This window comes from Macaca mulatta, chromosome 19 (genome assembly GCF_049350105.2).
Source record: "Macaca mulatta isolate MMU2019108-1 chromosome 19, T2T-MMU8v2.0, whole genome shotgun sequence".
NCBI classification, from domain to species: Eukaryota; Metazoa; Chordata; class Mammalia; order Primates; family Cercopithecidae; genus Macaca; species Macaca mulatta.
Window position 1 is genome coordinate 57392490 of NC_133424.1, and position 18819 is coordinate 57411308.

General features: G+C 55.2%; 2 protein-coding genes and 1 long non-coding RNA gene across 7 annotated transcripts in view; 2 read left to right on the forward strand and 1 right to left on the reverse strand.

Annotated features, from left to right (window-relative positions):
* The window catches only part of NECTIN2 (nectin cell adhesion molecule 2), a 43552-nt gene extending 40370 nt beyond the window's left edge, over positions 1-3182 (forward strand). The window contains exons 7-9 of one of the 3 annotated variants that reach the window (XR_013408650.1): positions 55-171; positions 219-336; positions 2064-3182. Coding sequence is in view for 2 of the 3 variants with exons in the window: in XM_028838459.2 (XP_028694292.1) it covers positions 55-118; positions 250-336; positions 2064-2333 (421 nt within the window). In the remaining variant the exon portion in view is untranslated. The remainder of the gene's footprint in view (positions 1-54; positions 172-218; positions 337-2063) is intronic. The other 2 variants (XM_077976402.1, XM_028838459.2) reach the window with 2 other exon arrangements.
* Positions 980-4329, reverse strand: LOC144337181 (uncharacterized). Its single transcript, XR_013409914.1, has 3 exons — positions 4232-4329; positions 3614-3737; positions 980-1084 (listed from the first exon to the last, which is right to left on the reverse strand). It is a non-coding gene; the product is annotated as an uncharacterized LOC144337181 (long non-coding RNA).
* A 526-nt stretch (positions 4330-4855) lies between these two features.
* Positions 4856-17526, forward strand: TOMM40 (translocase of outer mitochondrial membrane 40). 3 transcript variants are annotated; one of them, NM_001260795.1, is given in 10 exon segments: positions 4856-4935; positions 5032-5311; positions 6003-6070; positions 6441-6533; positions 7394-7495; positions 7575-7680; positions 14326-14448; positions 14633-14709; positions 14813-14915; positions 16841-17489. In NM_001260795.1, coding segments are annotated over 9 exon segments (1086 nt in total). In that variant the 5' UTR covers positions 4856-4935; positions 5032-5037; the 3' UTR covers positions 16981-17489.
* Positions 17527-18819: the final 1293 nt, after the last annotated feature.

Below are 18819 nucleotides of genomic sequence, written 5' to 3' on the forward strand. Positions count from 1 at the left end.
GTCTGAGGGGTTCTCAGGTCTTAGTCTCCGCTTGACCTACTTCCTACCCCACAGCCTAGAGGGACCTCCCTCCTACAAGCCACCGACCCCAAAAGCGAAGCTGGAGGAGCAGGAGATGGTGAGCACTTTCCCTGGAGCCCAAGCTATCCCCACCTCCACACGCACCCCAGGGCTGGGAGGGGCCTTGCAGGGAGAGGCTGGCTGGGTGGTGGGGGCAGTTCCTGACCTCCCCGCCCCTCTCTGCTGCAGCCCTCCCAGCTCTTCACTCTGGGGGCCTCGGAGCACAGCCCACTCAAGACCCCCTACTTTGACGCTGGCGCCTCATGCACTGAGCAGGTAGGAGCTCATGGGAAGACAAAGGTAGGCTGGGGGTCTGGGTTGAAGGGCCAGGGGTCAGACCTGGCAGAAGAGGTCAAAGACTAAAGGTCATAACTCAAGGTCAAGGGTGTGTCCCTGGTGTGTTCAGGATTCCGTGGGGGGAGGTCAGGGGCAAGAAAGCCCAAGGTCACAAGGTTAGAATCTAAAGTCACTTGGGCGCGGTGGCCTATAATCCCAGCACTTTGGGAGCCTGAGGCAGGAGGATCACTTGGGGTCAGGAGTTTCAGACCAGCCTAGACAACATGGTGAAACCCCGTCTCTACTCAAAATACACAAAATTAGTCAGGTGTGGTGGTACAAGCCTGTAAACTCAGGAGGCTGAGGCGGAAGAATCACATGAACCCAGGAGGCCGAGGTTACAGTGAGCTAAGATCACACCACTGCACTCCAGCGTGGGCAACAGAGCAAGAGTCCATCTCAAAAAAATAAATAAAAACAAAAAAATAAAATCACCTGGGCCGGGCGTGGTGGCTCTGGTCTATAATTCCAGCACTTTGGGAGGCCAAGGCAGCTGGACCCCTTGAGCCTAGGCACTCAAGACCAGCGTGGGCAACATGGGCTGCCCAGCAACATTGTGTATTTACAAAAATACAGAACTTACCTGGGTGTGGTGGCAAATGCCTGTAGGCCGAGGTAGGCAGATTGCTTAAGCCCAGGTGGTTGGGGCTGTGCCACTACATTCCAGCCTGGGCATCAGAGTGAGACCCTGTCTCAAAAACAAAAGAAAAGGAAAAGTCACTAGGTCAACAAAAATTGATTATCTGGCTGGGCGTGGTGGCTCACACCTGTAATCCCAGCTACTCAGGAGGCTGAAGCAGGAGAATCGCTTGAACCCGGGAGGCAGAAGTTGCAATGAGCTGAGACCATGACACTGCACTCTAGCCTGGGCAACAGAGCGAGACTCCGTCTCAAAAATAAAAATAAAAAAGGAAAGAAAAAGGCCAGGCGCAATCGCTCACGCCTGTAATCCCAGCACTCTGGGAAGCCAAGGCAGGTGAATCACCTGAGGTCAGGAGTTCAAGACCATCCTGGCAACATGGTGAAACCCCGTCTCTACTAAAATTACAAAAATTAGCTGGGCGTGGTGGCAGGCGCCTGTAATCCCAGCTACTCAGGAGGCTGAGGCAGGAGAATCGCTTGGACCTGGGAGGCAGAGGTTGCAATGAGCCGAGATTGCACCATTGCACTCCAGCCTGGGAGAGAGGAGCAAAACTCCATCTCAAAAAAATAATAATAATAAAATAGAATGAAAGCAAATTGATTATCTACATTTACTGGATACCATCCCTGAAGCTGGGACAAGACAAATCAAGTCACTCCCCTCAGTGGTCTACCGGAGGTCAGGGGTCACTGAGGTTGCGCTGAAGGTTCAAAGGGCCGTTTAGAGCCCAAGGTTAAGTACTTGAGGCTGAGACTGAGGTGAAAGTTCACGGGGAAAGATTTGCAGAGATCGAGGGACAAAGGTGAGTCCCAGGATTAACAGGGTGAGTTGCGTGTGCTGGGCTTTGGGTTAGGGAAGGGCCGAATGAATGTCCCAGTGCAATATGACCTCATGGACAAGGAGTGAGATGGCATCTTGTTGGCATGGGGAGAGAGTGGTCAGGATTTGGGGGTCAAGAGCAGATTGGTCATCTGTGTCATGCGTAGGAAGTGATCTTGAGTTCCTGTCCCTTCTCCACCTCCAGGAAATGCCTCGATACCATGAATTGCCCACTTTGGAAGAGCGGTCAGGACCCCTGCACCCTGGAGCCACAAGCCTGGGATCCCCCATCCCGGTGCCTCCAGGGCCACCTGTTGTGGAAGACGTTTCCCTGGATCTAGAGGATGAGGAGGGGGAGGAGGAGGAAGAGTATCTGGATAAGATCAACCCCATCTACGATGCTCTGTCCTACAGCAGCCCCTCTGATTCCTACCAGGGCAAAGGCTTTGTCATGTCCCGGGCCATGTACGTGTGAGCTGCCACGCGTCTGGTGTCTCACATCTCACCTGTTGATCCCTTAGCTTTCTTGCCAAGGATCTAGTGCCCCCTGACCTCTGGCCAGGCCACTGTCAGTTAACACACGTGCATCCCATTTGTGATTTCTACCTTGGTGGCTCCACTATGACCCTTAATCCATGAGCCCAGAGAAACTCACCATGATAATGGAATCCTGGCAACCTTATCTCATGAGGCAGGAGGTGGGGAAGGTGCTTCTGCACAACCTCTGATCCCAAGGACTCCTCTCCCAGACTGTGACCTTAGATCATACCTCTCACCCCCCACCAATGCCTCGACTCCCCCCAAATCACAAAGAAGACCCTAGACCTATAATTTGTCTTCAGGTAGTAAATTCCCAATAGGTCTGCTGGAGTGGGCACTGAGGGCTCCCTGCTGCTCAGACCTGAGCCCTCCAGGCAGCAGGGTCCCACTTACCCCCTCCCCACCCTGTTCCCCAAAGATGGGAGAGAGGGGATTCCCCAGCCCAACGCAGAGTTTTCCCAGCACCCTCCTGTAAGCAGAAGTCTCAGGGTCCAGACCCTTCCCTGAGCCCCCATCCCCACCCCAATTCCTACCTACCAAGCAAGCAGCCCAGCCTAGGACCAGACAGGGTGAGCCTCATACAGACTGTGCCTTGACGCCCCCAGCCTTGGGAGAAGAATTTACTGTTAACCTGGAAGACTACTGAATCATTTTACCCTTGCCCAGTGAAATAGGACCTAAACGTCTCCCTTCAGGGGAAAGTGGGTCACCTGGATTGGGGGTAGCGATTGATACTGTTTTGTAAACTACATTTCCTACAAAATATGAATTTATACTTTGACCAGAACTTGCGTTTTCTGTGGGATGTGAAAGGGATGGGGTGAGACATGAAGGGGAATGAAGGAGGCTAAGAGCTTGAGATAATCAGTGAACTAGGCGTTAAGAGAGTTAAAGACAAAAAGTGACCAAAGATACAAAATAAGAATTGAGAGAGTAATGAGCAAAAACCTATCAATCAAAAAATGTTGAGTAATGGAATGGGGAGGGGTCCAGGGCATGCTGTTTACTGAATATGAATAATTGCAACAGCAGTATGATGAATGGAACAAAGATAAAAAACAGCAATTGGCCAGGTGCAGTGGCTTATGCCTGTAATTCCACACTTTGGGAGACTGAGGCGGGAAGATCGATTGAGTCCAGGAGTTAAGAGACCAGTCTGGGAAACACAGTGAGACCCCGCCTCTACAAAAGTTAGCTGGGCGTGATGGCACGCACCTGTGGTCTCAGCTACTCTGGAGGCTGAGGTGGGAGGATCGACTGAGGCCAGAAGTTCAAGGCTGCAGTGAGCTATGATGGCGCCACTGCACTCCAGCCTGGGCGACGGAGTCCAACCCTGTGTCTAAAAAAATAAAAATTAAAAAAGCAGTATCGAAACTATGAGAGGCTCAAGTTTAAAGGATAAATGGCAAGCAAAAATAGATCAAAGGCAAAATCATGAATAACGTTGTAATAGGAGCCCAAGGCATGACGGGTAATAAACCTGAATGAAGGAGCCAGAGGCAGAGTGATGAATAATGAAAAAATAGGGACGGGGGCAAGGGAGGTAAAGGACAGGACTTAATGGATCCAAAACATGATGGCTAATTAGAGAAGGGCCGGAAGAACGACGAAAGTGAGCAAGCTGCTGGAACTAAAAGTAGTCCGGGCAATGAAGCTCAAATGAATGGGGCAGAGGCACGATGGGTAATGGGAGAGGAATGAATGGGCCAAAGATAGAAGCCGCAGTGACGCGAGGAACAAGAGGCATGATGGGTAACGAAAGGGGTGGGTCTAAGAGGTGATGAGGGCATTGTGGGTAACGAGGAGCAGCGCAGGGTTCTCAGAACAGATTACAATTCTCCCGAGGCACTCTGGGAAGGGCCAGCACTTCCGGTTTTGGGTCAGCTACTCCGGACCAGAGGTGGGGTGCGTGCCCCGCTGCCGCGGTGCCTGGTGGGACGCGAGGCCTGACCTTGCTGCCTAGCCGCCTCTGCCGCGCAACTCACCTTTACCTGTCCTTCGACCCTGGAACGTTAGCCAATGAGAGTACCAAGCTGATACGCCACCAAGGTCGGCCCCCGTACACATTGGAGCCAATCAAAATGCTGCAAGGGTCAAAGCAGCCCAATTATCACAGCAACTTCGCCGCGGGGCGGAATCAAAAGAGGGCCTCCTCCAGGTGATAGGCGGGGCGATGCCTCAGCGGGCGTGGCAAAATGCGCAGCACACACCAATGGCGGGCTAGCACCGGAACCCGCGGCGACGCGAGCCAATAGGCGTAAGCGCGGCGAGCCAATGAGAAGGGCGGGAGGTGCGCCGTGACATGCCTGCGAGTGAGAACCAATACAAAAGGACAGTTAGGAAAAGTGGGCGGGACTTTATTCACAAGTCCAATGGGAAGACCGAGTCTTGACGCTGGTGGGCGGGCCTCAGGGCACACTAAACCAATGGGCTAGGCGGGGCGGGGAGACGGTGGTGGCGGCGGCGGCAGCGGGTTCGGTTGCGCGTGGCGCACGGGGTGGGAGCGGAGCCCAGGCCGGGAGCAGGCGCCGCCGCCAGTGAGAACCGGGGCCCGGAGTCGGGTGGGGATTTGCTGGGGCTGAGTCTCGGGCGCACGGGCCCTGACCTCCGCCCTCTGACCTCTCCCTTCGCAGGCGACCATGGGGAATGTGTTGGCCGCCAGCTCGCCGCCCGCAGGGCCGCCACCGCCGCCTGCGCCGGCCCTCGTGGGGCTGCCGCCACCTCCGCCCTCGCCGCCGGGCTTCACGCTGCCACCGCTGGGAGGCGGCCTGGGCGCCGGCACCAGTACGAGTCGAGGTTCGGAACGGACCCCCGGGGCTGCAACCGCCAGCGCCGCAGGGGCCGCCGAGGATGGGGCCTGCGGCTGCCTGCCCAACCCGGGCACATTCGAGGAGTGCCACCGGAAGTGCAAGGGTGAGGGGCGACGGGCCCCCTCGGGGCTGCGATGGCCCGGATCTCGGGGGAAAGGGGAGGACACTGGGGACTTTGGGATTTGGCGCGCACCATTGGAATTATTCAACAGCACTAGGAGGTGACGTTGGGATCGAATGGTGGAACGTTGGACTTGGGGCTTAGAATGATGGAATCAAATGGTGGAAACGGGGTGGAATGTCATAGCAGTAGAGAAAAGCCTTAGGGACCTCAGGAGCCCCGGGATCAGCCAAGCCAGACTTCTCTTGTTATCGGGAACGCAACTGAGGCCCAAGGTCACGGTGTCAGCAAGGTTCCGTGGGGGTGGAACCCAAAGCCTCCGGATCCCAGCCTGGAGCAATCAGAGTAGTAATAGTGGTACAGGTTTATGAAGTTCTGTTTTGGTGTTCACTATATGTTAACTCATTAGATCCTTGGGCCAATTCTGTATGGTGAGGGTCCCATCTTAGAGATGATGAGTTTGACCTAAAGTTGCTCAGCTTGGTGGCAGTGAGATTTGAGCAGGCAAAGGCCCTGGCCCTGTCTAACTAGGCTGCACTGCCTCTTTACAGGTGGAAGCCTTTGTGAGATGTTCTGCTATGGGTCTCTGGAGAGAGCTGGGGACAGCAGGGAAGGAAGAGATGAGAGTTGGTATGGGGTTGGGGTGGAGTGTGACAGCGTTTCTCTTCTCCAGAGCTGTTTCCCATTCAGATGGAGGGTGTCAAGCTCACAGTCAACAAAGGGTTGAGTAACCATTTCCAGGTGAGCCTTCCTGGTGTCCTTACCCACCAGAGATCGTCCCCACCATCCCCCTCCCTGCATCCGCACACTCGCCCCCTTACTCCTCCCTCAAGAACTGGGCTGCCTGATACTTGAAAAGACTCGGAGATACAGTGCCAGACTACTCAGTTTGGGGACCTAGAATCCAGAGGTACTGTCTCCCATAGCAGCTAGGCTGGAGTCAAGGAACAGGTATGTGGGCCTGTTGGCAGCACCTCCTTTCTCTGAGTCTCTTAGTCAGGCTGTGCCTCCCAGTCTTCATCCCCTGCCCAGCCCAGAGACCTTCTCGTTGCCCTCTTCATTGGGCAAGCCCATCTGTCCAGCATCCTCACAGCCCTCGCTCTCCTCCCAGGTGAACCACACAGTAGCCCTCAGCACAATCGGGGAGTCCAACTACCACTTCGGGGTCACGTATGTGGGGACAAAGCAGCTGAGTCCCACAGAGGTGAGCTTCCTTTCTCATCCATTCTTTGTATCTTTCGAATAACAAATTTGTGGCCAAATGCCAAGCTAAGACTGGCATCATCAGGAAAAGGTCACAGCTGCCGAGAGCTTGGAGATGGGGACTGCATCTCTCCGAGATGTAGTGGAACACGAGTAATTCCTTCATCCAGCAAACATCCGCCGAACCCCTGCTCTCTGCCTGCCTGGCTCCACGCTGAGCAATGCTGGGGGTGTGACCACAGCCTCTCTCTTGCTAGACAGCGATGACCCAGGGTGGAAAGAGCTGAGCTGTAGATCATGCAGAACTTTGAATGCCAAACTAGGCTTTGGACTTTCTCTAGGGGCTTGTGAAGAGTCATGGCATGGTTTGGTCAAGGGAAAGACGTGGTCCACAGGTTCCCGCTGTAGAAATCTTTCTTTAGAAGCATTTCTGGGGCAGCCGTGTAGGGGCTAGTTATTAGGAAGGCCAAAACTGGAGGCCTGGACAGGGTGTGGGGGACTGAATGAGGTCTCTGCTTCTATCGTTTCCCTTCAGTAAATGAGTTTATTCTGCAAACCTTCATTGCACAACATATTCTGTGCCCAGCCCTGTGTTGGCACACATGACTGAAAGCCATGGGACTCACCAGTGGGGCAGAAGACAGACCTGTTCCCAGAGAGTAACAAGCCAGGATGGGCAGGGCTGACATGGGGGAACCCAAAGGTAGGGGAGCCTAACTCAACCTAGGTGGTCAGAGAGGACTTCATGGAGGAGGGGACCCCCATCTGAGGCTTTCTGACCCCAGGCTTCTCACCCTGGCCCACCTCACCTGCTTCCACAGTGTGCAACCTCTGACCCCTGCCCTTCTCTCTGCCTCACAGGCGTTCCCTGTACTGGTGGGTGACATGGACAACAGCGGCAGCCTCAACGCTCAGGTCATTCACCAGCTGGGCCCCGGCCTCAGATCCAAGATGGCCATCCAGGTGAGTGGGGCACGGAGGCTGCTGCTCCCCTCGGCCACCATGAGCAAGGAGCAGCCCTCACACCCCCTCCTCCCCACAGACCCAGCAGTCGAAGTTTGTGAACTGGCAGGTGGACGGGGAGTATCGGGGCTCTGACTTCACAGCAGCCGTCACCCTGGGGAACCCAGACGTCCTCGTGGGTTCAGGTAAGAGGCGGAGGGCTTGGAGAGTGGTCACAAAACTGCAGTTCTGGCTTTCGCAGCAAATCCACCCTTTCTGTGAACCTCCTTTTCTGCCATTGGAGAAGTGGTTGAGCAGGAGTGATTTTGAAACATCAGGCAATATACTGTAGTGGGTGAGACAGTTCAGAGCCAGCGCAGTCTTTTTTTTTTTTTTTTTGAGATGGAGTCTTGCTTTGTCACCCAGGTTGGATTGCAGTGGCACGATCTTGGCTCACTGCAACCTCTATCTCCTGGGTTCATGCAATTCTCCTGCCTCAGCCTCCCGAGTAGCTAGGATTACAGGCATGTGCCACCACGCCTAGCTAATTTTTATATTTTTAGTAGAGACAGGATTTCACCATATTGGTCAGGCTGGTCTTGAACTCCTGACCTCAAGTCAGGATCCACCCACCTCAGCCTCCCAAAGTGCTGGGATTACAGGCGTGAGCCACCACACCCGGCCAGTCAGCGTAGTCTTAACTGAGATTTTCTTGTTAAAAAAATTTTTGGCCAGGCACGGTGGCTCAAGCCTGTAATCCCAGCACTTTGGGAGGCCGAGACGGGCGGATCACGAGGTCAGGAGATCAAGACCATCCTGGCTAACACGGTGAAACCCCGTCTCTACTAAAAATACAAAAAACTAGCCAGGCGAGGTGGCGGGTGCCTGTAGTCCCAGCTACTCGGGAGGCTGAGGCAGGAGAATGGCGTAAACCCAGGAGGCAGAGCTTGCAGTGAGCTGAGATTCGGCCACTGCACTCCAGCCTGGGTGACAGAGCAAGACTCTGTCTCAAAAAAAAAAAAAAAAATTTTAAGATGGAGTCTTGATGTATTGGCCAGGCTGGTCTTGGAACTCCTGGCTTCAAGCAGTCCTCCCACCTTGACCTCCCAAAGTGCTGGGATTGCAGGTGTGAGCCACCTCGCCTGGCCAGGGAAAGAGCTTTTCAGCCTGCAGCAAGTGCAGTCAGGACTCGTGAAAGGAACCTCAAGGAGGATGGTCACCTGATTCCATAAGGCTTTACAGCTCCTTGGCCTTCGCTCTGAGTGAGTCTGAGGCTTTCGGAAACCAAGGCATAGCTTCTCACAGGACCCTGAAGCTGGCGTAGAGAGCAGACTCCAAAGGGTACCACTGGGAGGGAGTGGACAGGGAGGGAGGTTGGATTCTGGATGTTGTTTGAAGGCAGAGCTGCCAGGATTTGCTGAGAGACTGGATGGAGGCGATGACTCCATAGTTTTTGGCTGGAACTGGAAGGATGGAGTTTCTGATTGCCAGCTTTGTGTCTTTGCACACCCATCCGCTGTGTCGTGGAGAGCAGGCTCTTGGGCGCTGAGTCCTGAGTGTATGACTCGTGCAGGCAGGGAGGGGAGCTAGGGTTGGCCTCGGACCCCTGGGAGTGCCTAGGGACAGTCACCACTTCTCCCTGCAGGAGCCCAGGGAGACTCAGAGAAGTGTTCACATTTGAGCTGCCAGAGGAGAAGGGGCTACTCCAGCTGGGGGACAGGAGCAAGAAGATTGCAGGCAGGGAGCAGTAGGAACAGGGATGAGGGAAGGGAAGGGCCATGGTAGAAAACCCAGGAGACAGGGAAGCTGGAGATGCAGCAGGTACAGAGAGGCTTCCGAGGTGAGGCCGATCTGTAGGCCCCATGAGGAAGAAACCTTTCCTGTCCCAGCTCCCCTGGTGACATCACCCCATCTTCTCATACACTACAGCTGAACCACATGAGCCTTTTTTTTTTTTTTGAGACGGAGTCTTGCTGTGTTGCCCAGGCTGGAGCGCAGTGTTGCAATCTCCCGCTTACCGCAACCTCCGCCTACCTGGTTCAAGTAATTCTCCTGCCTCAGGCTCCCTAGTAGCTTGGACTACAGGCATGCGCCACCATGCCTGGCTAATTTTTGTGTTTTTAGTAGAGACAGGTTTTTGCCATGTTGGCCAGGCTGATCTCAAACTCCTGACCTCAAGTGAGCCACCCGCCTGGGCCTCCCGAAGTGCTGGGATTACAGGCGTGAGCCACCTTGCCCGGCCAACCGTGCAAGCTTTTCTGACGGTTCCTGAAAGCACCGAGTTGGTTCTACCCCAAGGCCGATGCATGCTCTGGTCCTGCTGCATGGAATTCTTCCCTCTGGTCTTGACGCAGCTGGGAAGGTTTGCGGGTGCACGTCGCCCTGTGAGCAGGCCTGCAGTGCTGAACGCGGTAGCTGTCTTTGCACTGCATCACCTCTTCCTGGCCCCTAGTCCTGGTCGCACTTCCTTCTGGAACGGTCCCGCTCACTGTCTCCAGTCGCCCACACAACAGTGTCAGCTGTTGGGGTTCCTGGACTTGCCTGTCTTCTCCACGGTCTGCTCAATGCCAGGAACCATGCTGGGAACAGTGTGAGGGCTCAGGAAATACTGAAGAAAGGAGTGTGCATGGACATCCCACTTCTGCCTTTCCCTAAGCCTGTTGTGTGCGTCCTCTCCCTCGCTCAGGCTGGGCACTGGGGCAGAGCTAGCTGGGAGGAAAGCCCTCTCTGCTAGGTAGAGGCCACCATCGTCCCCATCTTGCAAGGCCAAGAGGAGGTTCTCCACTAAGGGCACATGGCCAGTGGGATTCCAGTGTCCCAGCTCTTCACGGTGCCTGTAACCCCGTTCCCTGTGCCTCCTTGCCAGCCTGGTCCTTTCATGCTCCCCAGCACTGGCCTCCTGGAGCCTAGGGCCACCAGTGACGCTTTGGTCTCTAGTTCTTTCGAGTGCCTCTTCCCCCAGACACCAGTGAGAACAGTGCCTGCCGTGTGCCCTGTCAGGGCTGGGCTCTTGAGTGTCTTGCCACCAACTTGACCCAGGGCGTCTCCACCTCTAGGCGACTCTGTGACCTCCGGCAAGTGGTTCCAGCCCCTCTGGGTCTCAGTCTCCTCATCTGTCACTTGGACACAATAGGAGCAACTACCTCCCAGTGAAGGAGGCCATGAGAGGGCCTGACTTCTCGGCCTCAGCAGTGGGCCATATGCACAGTCAGCGCTTGCTCCACGCTGGCATCTCCATGGCGCCGGAGCCCACAGGCACCCCCATTTCACAGATAAGGAAAGCGAGGCCCAGGGGTGAAATCGGTTGCCCAGGGTGACACGGCCGGGAAGCAGAGGAGCTGGGATTTGAATGGAAGCCTAATTCAGGAGCCTGTAAGCCTCCCCAGCCCCTCCCCATGGCGACAGCTCCTTTTCTGCTTCACTCTGAGCACCTCATGTGTGCCCAGCCCTGGGCTGGGACACAGAAGTGACCGAGACAGCCCATTCCTGCCCTCATGGGGGTCCCAGGTCAGGCACAGTGGCTCACACCTGTAATCCCAGCACTTTGGGCGGCTGAGGTGGGTGGATCGCTGGAGGTCAGGAGTTCAAGATCAGTCTGGGCAACATAGCAATACCCCATCTCTACAAAAAATTAGAAGTTAGGCATAGTGGTACATGCCTGTAGTCTCAGCCACTAGGGAGGCTGAGCTGGGAGGGCACACGCCTGTAGTCCCAGCTACTTGGGAGCCTGGGAAGGGGAAGTGGTTCTATTCTGAAGCTGGGGCCAAGCCATCCAAGGCCTTGCAGCTGGGCTGAGGAACGCATATCTTCTCAGGGCACAAGGGAGCCATGGCAGGTTCTGAGCAGGGGTTCAAAGGGTCAAGTTTGTGCTTTAACATGACCCCTCTGTTTGCTGTTTGTGAGGTCACTTAGGGTTGAGGCAGGAGACTAGAGATGAGGCTGTGGGTAGAGAAACTGGGTGGGTGGCCCAGGAGATGGGAAAGGATGGTTAGAAAGATACTTGAGGGCCTCATGGCCTCAGTTCCAACAGTTCCTGGAGCTCAGAGGCCAGAGATCCTAAGTCACTCACTCTAGATGGCTGCTTTTCCCTCTGTGGGCCTCAGTCTCCCCCTTGATTGAATGAGGGCATGACACTGACCAGAGTGGTAATGGTAGTGATTGTTTTTTCTTCCCCTGCCCTTGCTCGCATACCCCTGCCCCGAGACGTAGTCTCTGTTGCCTAGGCTAGAGTGCAGTGGCACAGTCTCAGCTCACCTCAACCTCCACCTTCTGGGTTCAGGCGATTCTCCTGCCTCAGCCTCCCAAGTAACTGGGATTACAGGCACGCACCACCACGCCCGGCTAATTTTTGTGTATTTGCGTTGTGGCACATACCTGTAATCCCAGCTACTCGGGAGGCTGAGGCAGGAGAATTGCTTGAACCCAGGAGGCAGAGATTGCAGTGAGCTGAGATGGCACCATTGCACTCCAGCCTGGGCAACAAGAGCAAAACGCCATCTCAAAAAAAAAAAAAAAAAAAAAAAAGAGAGAGAGGGAGAGATGGGGGGTCTCACCATGTTGCCCCATCTGGTCTCAGACTCCTGGGATCAAATGACCCTCCTGCCTCAGCCTCCCAAAGTGCTAGGATGGCAGGCGTGAGCTACTGTGCCCCGCCCGTGGGATGGTGATTTAACAACCAGTGGTGGGTTCAGGGGTTCATTTGCTTCATCTCCTCTGGGAAGGAGAGTCACATAGTCACTTGCCCAAGCCCGTAGGGATCAGCTCCAGCCCACTTCTGATCTCAGCCTCCCCAGAAGATGCCACCAGGACACTGGCCATGAACTCATGGCCTCCCTCACACCCACTAGGCTCATCTTGGGGGGTGCCACCTAACACTCAGCCCCTCTGAGAGCTTCACCCAGCCATGCCTGCAGGTATGAAAGGCCCCTATTCCTGTAGCTCCAGAGAGCTGGCTCCGGGCTAGCAGGCCAGCCTGCTCCCCCTCGGGGGCCCCAAGTCTGCCACTCTGGTCATCTTGGTCTGGGAAGCATCTTCACACCTGACTTGCTGTGTGCTGTCTCAGCTTCTCTGTGTGCCCTCAGTCTCGTGGCCCCCAACCTCCCTTCCCTTCTCCACGTGTCTTCCTCTCCAGGGCCGCAACCTAGGAGATTGCTCGATCGTGGTGGATTTCTCAACTGTGAATCTTCAGTCCCTCTTCTCCCTTCATTTCCGTCTCTGCAGACGTGTCGTTTCCTTTTTTTTTTTTTTTTTTTTTCCTGTCCTTTTGAGATGGAGTCTTGCAGTGTCTCCCAGGCTGGAGTGCAGTGGCACAATCTCAGCTCACTGCAACTTCCACCTCCTGGGTTCAAGCGATTCTCCTGCCTCAGCCTCCTAAGTAGCTGGGACTACAGGTGCCCGCCACCACACCCAGCTGATTTTTTGTATTTTTAGTAGAGATAGGGTTTCACCATGTTGGCCAGGCTGGTCTCGAACCTCCGACTTCAGGCGATCCACCCACCTCAGCCTCCCAAAGTGCTGGGATTACAGGTGTGAGCCACTGTGCCCAGCCTCTTTTTTTCTTTAAAAATTTTTTAAATTTTTTATTTATTTTATTTTATTTTTTTTTTTTTTTTTTTTTTTTTTTTGAGACAGAGTCTCGCCTGTCGCCCGGGCTGGAGTGCGGTGGCCGGATCTCAGCTCACTGCAAGCTCCACTTCCCGGGTTTATGCCATTCTCCTGCCTCAGCCTCCCGAGTAGCTGGGACTACAGGCGCCAGCCACCTCGCCCGGCTAGCTTTTTGTATTTTTTTAGTAGAGACGGGGTTTCACCGTGTTAGCCAGGATGGTCTCGAACTCCTGACCTCGTGATCTGCCCGTCTCCGCCTCCCAAAGTGCTGGGATTACAGGCTTGAGCCACCACGCCCGGCAATTTTTTATTTTTTAAGACAGGATCTCTGTTGCCCAGTTTGGAGTGCAGTGGCATGATCATAGTTCAGTGTAACCTTGACCTTCTGAAGTCAGGCGATCCTCCCGCCTCAGCCTCCCAAGTAGCTGGGATTACAGGCCCGTGCCACCACGCCAGGCTTGTTTTCTTTCCCTGTCCCTCCCTCTCTGTTTCCCACTCTCTTCCTCCCCAATTCTTTTGCCCCTATAAAACCACATTTGTGGCGTGTACCCTGCTAGGCTCGAAAGAAACCGGAGTGAATCTGTCTCCATCCTGAGGCTTGAGAAGGCAGCCCAGAGGTGGCAGTTCTCTTGTTCAGCAAGCACTCCCTACGGTGGAGGGACAGAGGAACGGAGACTTGGATCTCAGCGTAGCGAGTCCAAGCCACAGCTGAGCGATCGATTCCTCACGACCCCAAGAGGCAGTTAGGTTCACAGAGAGATGATGCCAGCGTCCGCAGTCACCACCCAGCCTGTGGCAGGGCTGGGATTCGAACCCAGGCTGTGCGTTCTTACTCACACTCTACTCAACGGCCTATCAGCAGCAGAGTGGCTCAGAGCCTGGGTTTGGGAGGTGTGGAGGCTTGGATTCTGCCCCTGACACATTTCGTGAGCATGAGTGAGTGACTTACCCTGTAAGCTTCTGTAAGTGGTGGTGACCACCTCTGTAAGTGGGGGTGGATAAATGCTGACCACATGGGCTTGTGTTGACCAGATGAGGTCCTTCAGGTAATGCAGTCATAGCAGGGCCTGGGACGCTGAGCTCAGCGGTGGGAACCCCTGGGTGATGGGTTAGGAAAAAGGAACCTGTGAGGGAGGCCTGAGAGCAAGCCCAAGCCTCCAGCAGGGGTGAACCTAGAGGGCTTCCTGGAGGTGGAGTCTGGCCTGGCACCCAGGGTGGGTGGAAACTGCTCGTCATTTTGTCCACAGGAATCCTCGTAGCCCACTACCTCCAGAGCATCACACCTTGCCTGGCCCTGGGCGGAGAGCTGGTCTACCACCGGCGGCCTGGGGAGGAGGGCACCGTCATGTCTCTAGCTGGGAAATACACATGTGAGCTTGGGGCCTGGACTCCTGGGTCTGAGGGTGGAGGGGCCAGGCCCCTGGACTTCTCCTGGGTCTGAGGGAGGACGGGCTGGAGCCCTGGACACTTAGGTCTGAGGGAGGAGGCCTGGGTTCCCAGATGCCCAAATCCCCTTGGTAATGAGCCCTCACCTCCACCCCACTCTCTTGACAGTGAACAACTGGTTGGCAACGGTAACGTTGGGCCAGGCGGGCATGCACGCAACATACTACCACAAAGCCAGTGACCAGGTGAGTGGGTGCAGGGACTAGCTGGTGCTGCCAGGGGCTGCCGGGCCTGGAAGTCCAGGCGGGGCCACTCACTAACTCTCGTGTGTTGCTCCGGCCCCTCCAGCTGCAGGTAGGCGTGGAGTTTGAGGCCAGCACAAGGATGCAGGACACCAGTGTCTCCTTCGGGTACCAGCTGGACCTGCCCAAGGCCAACCTCCTCTTCAAAGGTAAAGGTCTCGGTTTCCCTATGCGGGAAACAGGCAAGAGGTGACTCAACTCTGGGTGTGTGGGCCACCACAGGTGCTGGAGGATGGTGTGCTGCGACCCTGTGGGCCTGCACATTACCAGGGAACACTTGTTAAAAGGTAGGTGGGGCCGGGTGCGGAGGCTCACACCTGTAATCCCAGCACTTTTGGAGGCCGAGGCGGGCGGATCACAAGGTCAGGAGATTGAGACCATCCTGGCTAACACAGTGAAACCCCGTCTCTACTAAAAATAACAAAAAAAAAAAATTAGCCGGGCGTGGTGGTGGGCATCTGTGGTCCCAGACGCAGAGGCTGAGGCCAGGAGAATAGCAAGAACCCAGGAGGCGGAGGTTGCAGTGAGCTGAGATCGCGCCACTGCACTCCAGCCTGGGCGACAGAGCCAGACTCTGTCTCAAAAAAAAAATTAGCCGGGCACGGTGGCGGGTGCTTGTAGTCCCAACTACTCAGGAGGCTGAGGTGGAAGAATGGCATGAACCCAGGAGGCAGAGCTTGCAGTGAGCCGAGATGGCGCTACTGCACTCTGGGCAACAGAGCAAGACTCTGTCTCAAAAAAAAAAAAAAAAAAAAAAGTAGGTGGACGACCCTCTACTATGTTTTATGCTTGGGAAAAAACGTGGCTGGAGTGGCCAGACATGGTGGCTCACGCCTGTAATCTCAGCATTTTGGGAGGTCAAGCCAGGTAGAATACTTGAGGCCAGGAGTTGGAGACCAGCCTGGCCAACATAGTGAAACCCCCCTCTCTACTAAAAGTACAAAGATTAGGTAGTGTGCTGCAGCTGTAGTCCCAGCTATTCGGGAGGCTGAGGCACAAGAATCTCTTGAATCTGGGAGGCGGAGGTTGCAGAGAGAAAAGATTGCACCACTGCACTCCAGCCTGGGTGACAGAGCGAGACCCAAAAAAAATAAAATGAAATGAAAAAATAAAAAGATAAAAAAATAATAATAATAAAATAATAATAATAAAATGAAATAAATGTTTAAAAAAATTTTGGTGGAGCGTCTGATGAGTGTTTGGACCGAGCTGGAGCTTTGCCCATCCCCTCTTATTTTTCTGCACTTGACCCTCTTATTTTTGAGACTGATCTCCCTCTGTCACCCAAACTAGAGTGTAGCAGTGCAATTGCAGCTCGCTGCAGCCGCCACCTCCCGGGCTCAAGCAGTCTTCCCACCTCAGTCTCCTGAGTAGCTAGGAACACAGGTGCATGCCACCAGGCCCGGCTAATTTTTTTGAATTTTTTGGGAAAGACGAGGTTTCACCATGTTGCCCAGGCTAGTCTCAAACTCCTGGACTCAAGCCTTGGCCTCCCAAAGTGCTGGGATTATAGGTGTGAGTCACCACACCCAGCCAGGGTAGAAGGCACTTTGGAAGCATCCAGCCTTGCCCCATTCATCTTACATTAGTGGAAATGGAAGCTTCCAGAGGTTTCAAGGTCACAGCCAAATCCAGAACCTCATCTCAGGCTCACTGGCCATAGTCCCAATGTCCAGTCTTAAGTCTTCTTGGGTATCTGTGACTCACAGACTTTTGGGTGTTTGAGCCTCCTGCTGAGCACTGCTGGGTACACAGCGGTGACCAGCCCTGTCTTCACGGAACTCAGTGGGAGGAACAGATCCATCCCCAGAGTGGGCAGGACTAGGTTGGGGGAAGCCAGGGGTCTGGAGGGCTTTTCAGAGGGCAGGGGTCACTGAGCGGAGAGCAGAGGAGGAGTGAGCCATTTGCTGCAGCGTGAAGTTGTTGGGGGTGTGATGGGGTTTCTGGGTGGCAGGAGCCGTCTGGTTGGAGGTCTGGAAGCTGTCAGCATGTGACTGGTATCTAGGGTGGCCAGGAACTCTGCATGGATATGGTGGGAAGCTGGCATGCCTCTCACCTCAGCTCTTCCCTGCAGGCTCTGTGGACAGCAACTGGATCGTGGGTGCCACGCTGGAGAAGAAGCTCCCACCCCTGCCCCTGACACTGGCCCTCGGGGCCTTCCTGAATCACCGCAAGAACAAGTTCCAGTGTGGCTTTGGCCTCACCATCGGCTGAGCCCTCCTGGCCCCCGCCTTCCACGCCCTTCCAATTCCACCTCCACCTCCACCTCCCCCTGCCACAGAGGGGAGACCTGAGCCCCCCTCCCTTCCCTCCCCCCTTGGGGGTCGGGGGGGACATCGGAAAGGAGGGACCCCGCCACCCCAGCAGCTGAGGAGGGGATTCTGGAACCGAATGGCGCTTCGGGATTCTGAGTACTAGGGGCAGCGTGCCCAGTGGGCCTGGGGTCCCGGGAAGGATTCCGGAATTGAGGGGCACGCAGGATTCTGAGCACCAGGGGCAGAGGCGGCCAGACAACCTCAGGGAGGAGTGTCCTGGCGTCCCCATCCTCCAAAGGGCTTGGGCCCGCCCCGAGGGGGCAGCGAGAGGAGCTTCCCCATCCCCTGTCAGTCCATCCTGCCCTGTCCACTTTCCCATCTACTCCTCGGTATAAATCATGTTTATAAGTTATGGAAGAACCGGGACATTTTACAGAAAAAAACAAAAAACAACAAAAAATATATGTGGGAAAAAAAAAAAGATGGGAGGCCTCCGTTTTCTCAAGTGTGCCTGGCCTGTTTGGAGCATTTCATCCAGAGTCCGGCCGCCCTGACCTTCCCCCGGCCGCCTGCAGGGGGCGCCAGAGGGCCGGAGCACGGAAAGCAGCGGAGCCGCACCACTGCCTGGCTTGACGCTGCATTGAGTCCGGCTCAGAGGGGCGCAGCGTGGCCCGGGATCGCGGTCTCCCCATCCGGAACATCTTCCCTGCTGGGGGACACCTCGGGCCTTCTGTCGTCCGAGGGTAGGGTCTCAAGGTCACTCGCCCCAGCTTGACCTGGCCGGAGTGGCTATAGAAGACTTTGTCCCTGCAAACTGCAGCAGCAGAGATGACACACTCTGAGTGCAGACATGGGGGGGCAGGGAGCTGGGAGAAGGTTCAAGCTACTGGAACAGCTTCAGAACAACTAGGGTACTAGGAACTGCTGTGTCGGGAAGAAGGGGCTCAAGGACTTGCAGGCATGAGAGGAGGGGCCTAGGCCAGACTAGGCTCCTTGTGCAGCCATGGGGGTTGGGTCACCTATGTCTGAGGATGTGGTGCTGTCTGGATTTTGCCAACCTAGGGCTGGTGTCAGCTGACACCCAACACCACCAGCACCACTCCCGAGCCTCCGGGAACTGAAACCCTGTCTACCCCCAGGGTCTAGGGAGGGAGGCTGCTGAGTAGAGCTGACCCCAAGTTACCCACAGAAGCCACCTCAGCCACCCCCTGCCAGCCAAAGCAAACAGGCCCGGCCTGGCACTGGGGGTTCCTTCCCGGGACCAGGAGTCCAGCCTCCCCTGACTCGCAGAATCCTCTGATCCCACCCACTCCAGTTCTCGATGTGTGACTTTGCCATTCATCTCGCTGCTGAACCACGGGTTTCTCCTCTGAAACATCTGGGATTTATAACAGGGCTGTTAGGAAAAAGACAGCATCTGAGCGCTCACTGCGGCCTGTCCATTGCTAGCCCTAACAGGACCACTGTGCCAAGGCTGTCCTCCGTGCTCCATACACGTTAGCTTGTCACCAAACATATCCGTGTCACTGCTTTCCCAGTCTGATGAGCAAAGGAACCCGATGCTCAGAGAGGACAAGTCATTTGCCCAAGGTCACACAGCTGGCAACTGGCAGAGTCAGGATTCAAGCCCTGGCAGTTTGACTCCAGAATCCTAACCTTAACCCAGAAGCACAGCTTCAAGACCCTGGAAACCACAATGCCTGTGGCAGCCAGGGGGAGGTGCTGGAATCTCATTTTACACGTGGGGAGGGGTGGGTCCCCTGTGCTCAAGGTCACAACCAAAGAGGAAGCTATGATT

Coding starts and splice junctions, on each gene's coding strand:
- TOMM40 (XM_077976403.1), top strand. CDS start 5,038: ATGGGGAATGTGTTGGCCGCCAGCTCGCCGCCCGCAGGGCCGCCACCG. Junction 14,710..14,812: donor ACCACAAAGCCAGTGACCAG/GTGAGTGGGTGC, acceptor CGGCCCCTCCAG/CTGCAGGTAGGCGTGGAGTT. Junction 14,916..16,840: donor GGCCAACCTCCTCTTCAAAG/GTAAAGGTCTCG, acceptor TCTTCCCTGCAG/GCTCTGTGGACAGCAACTGG.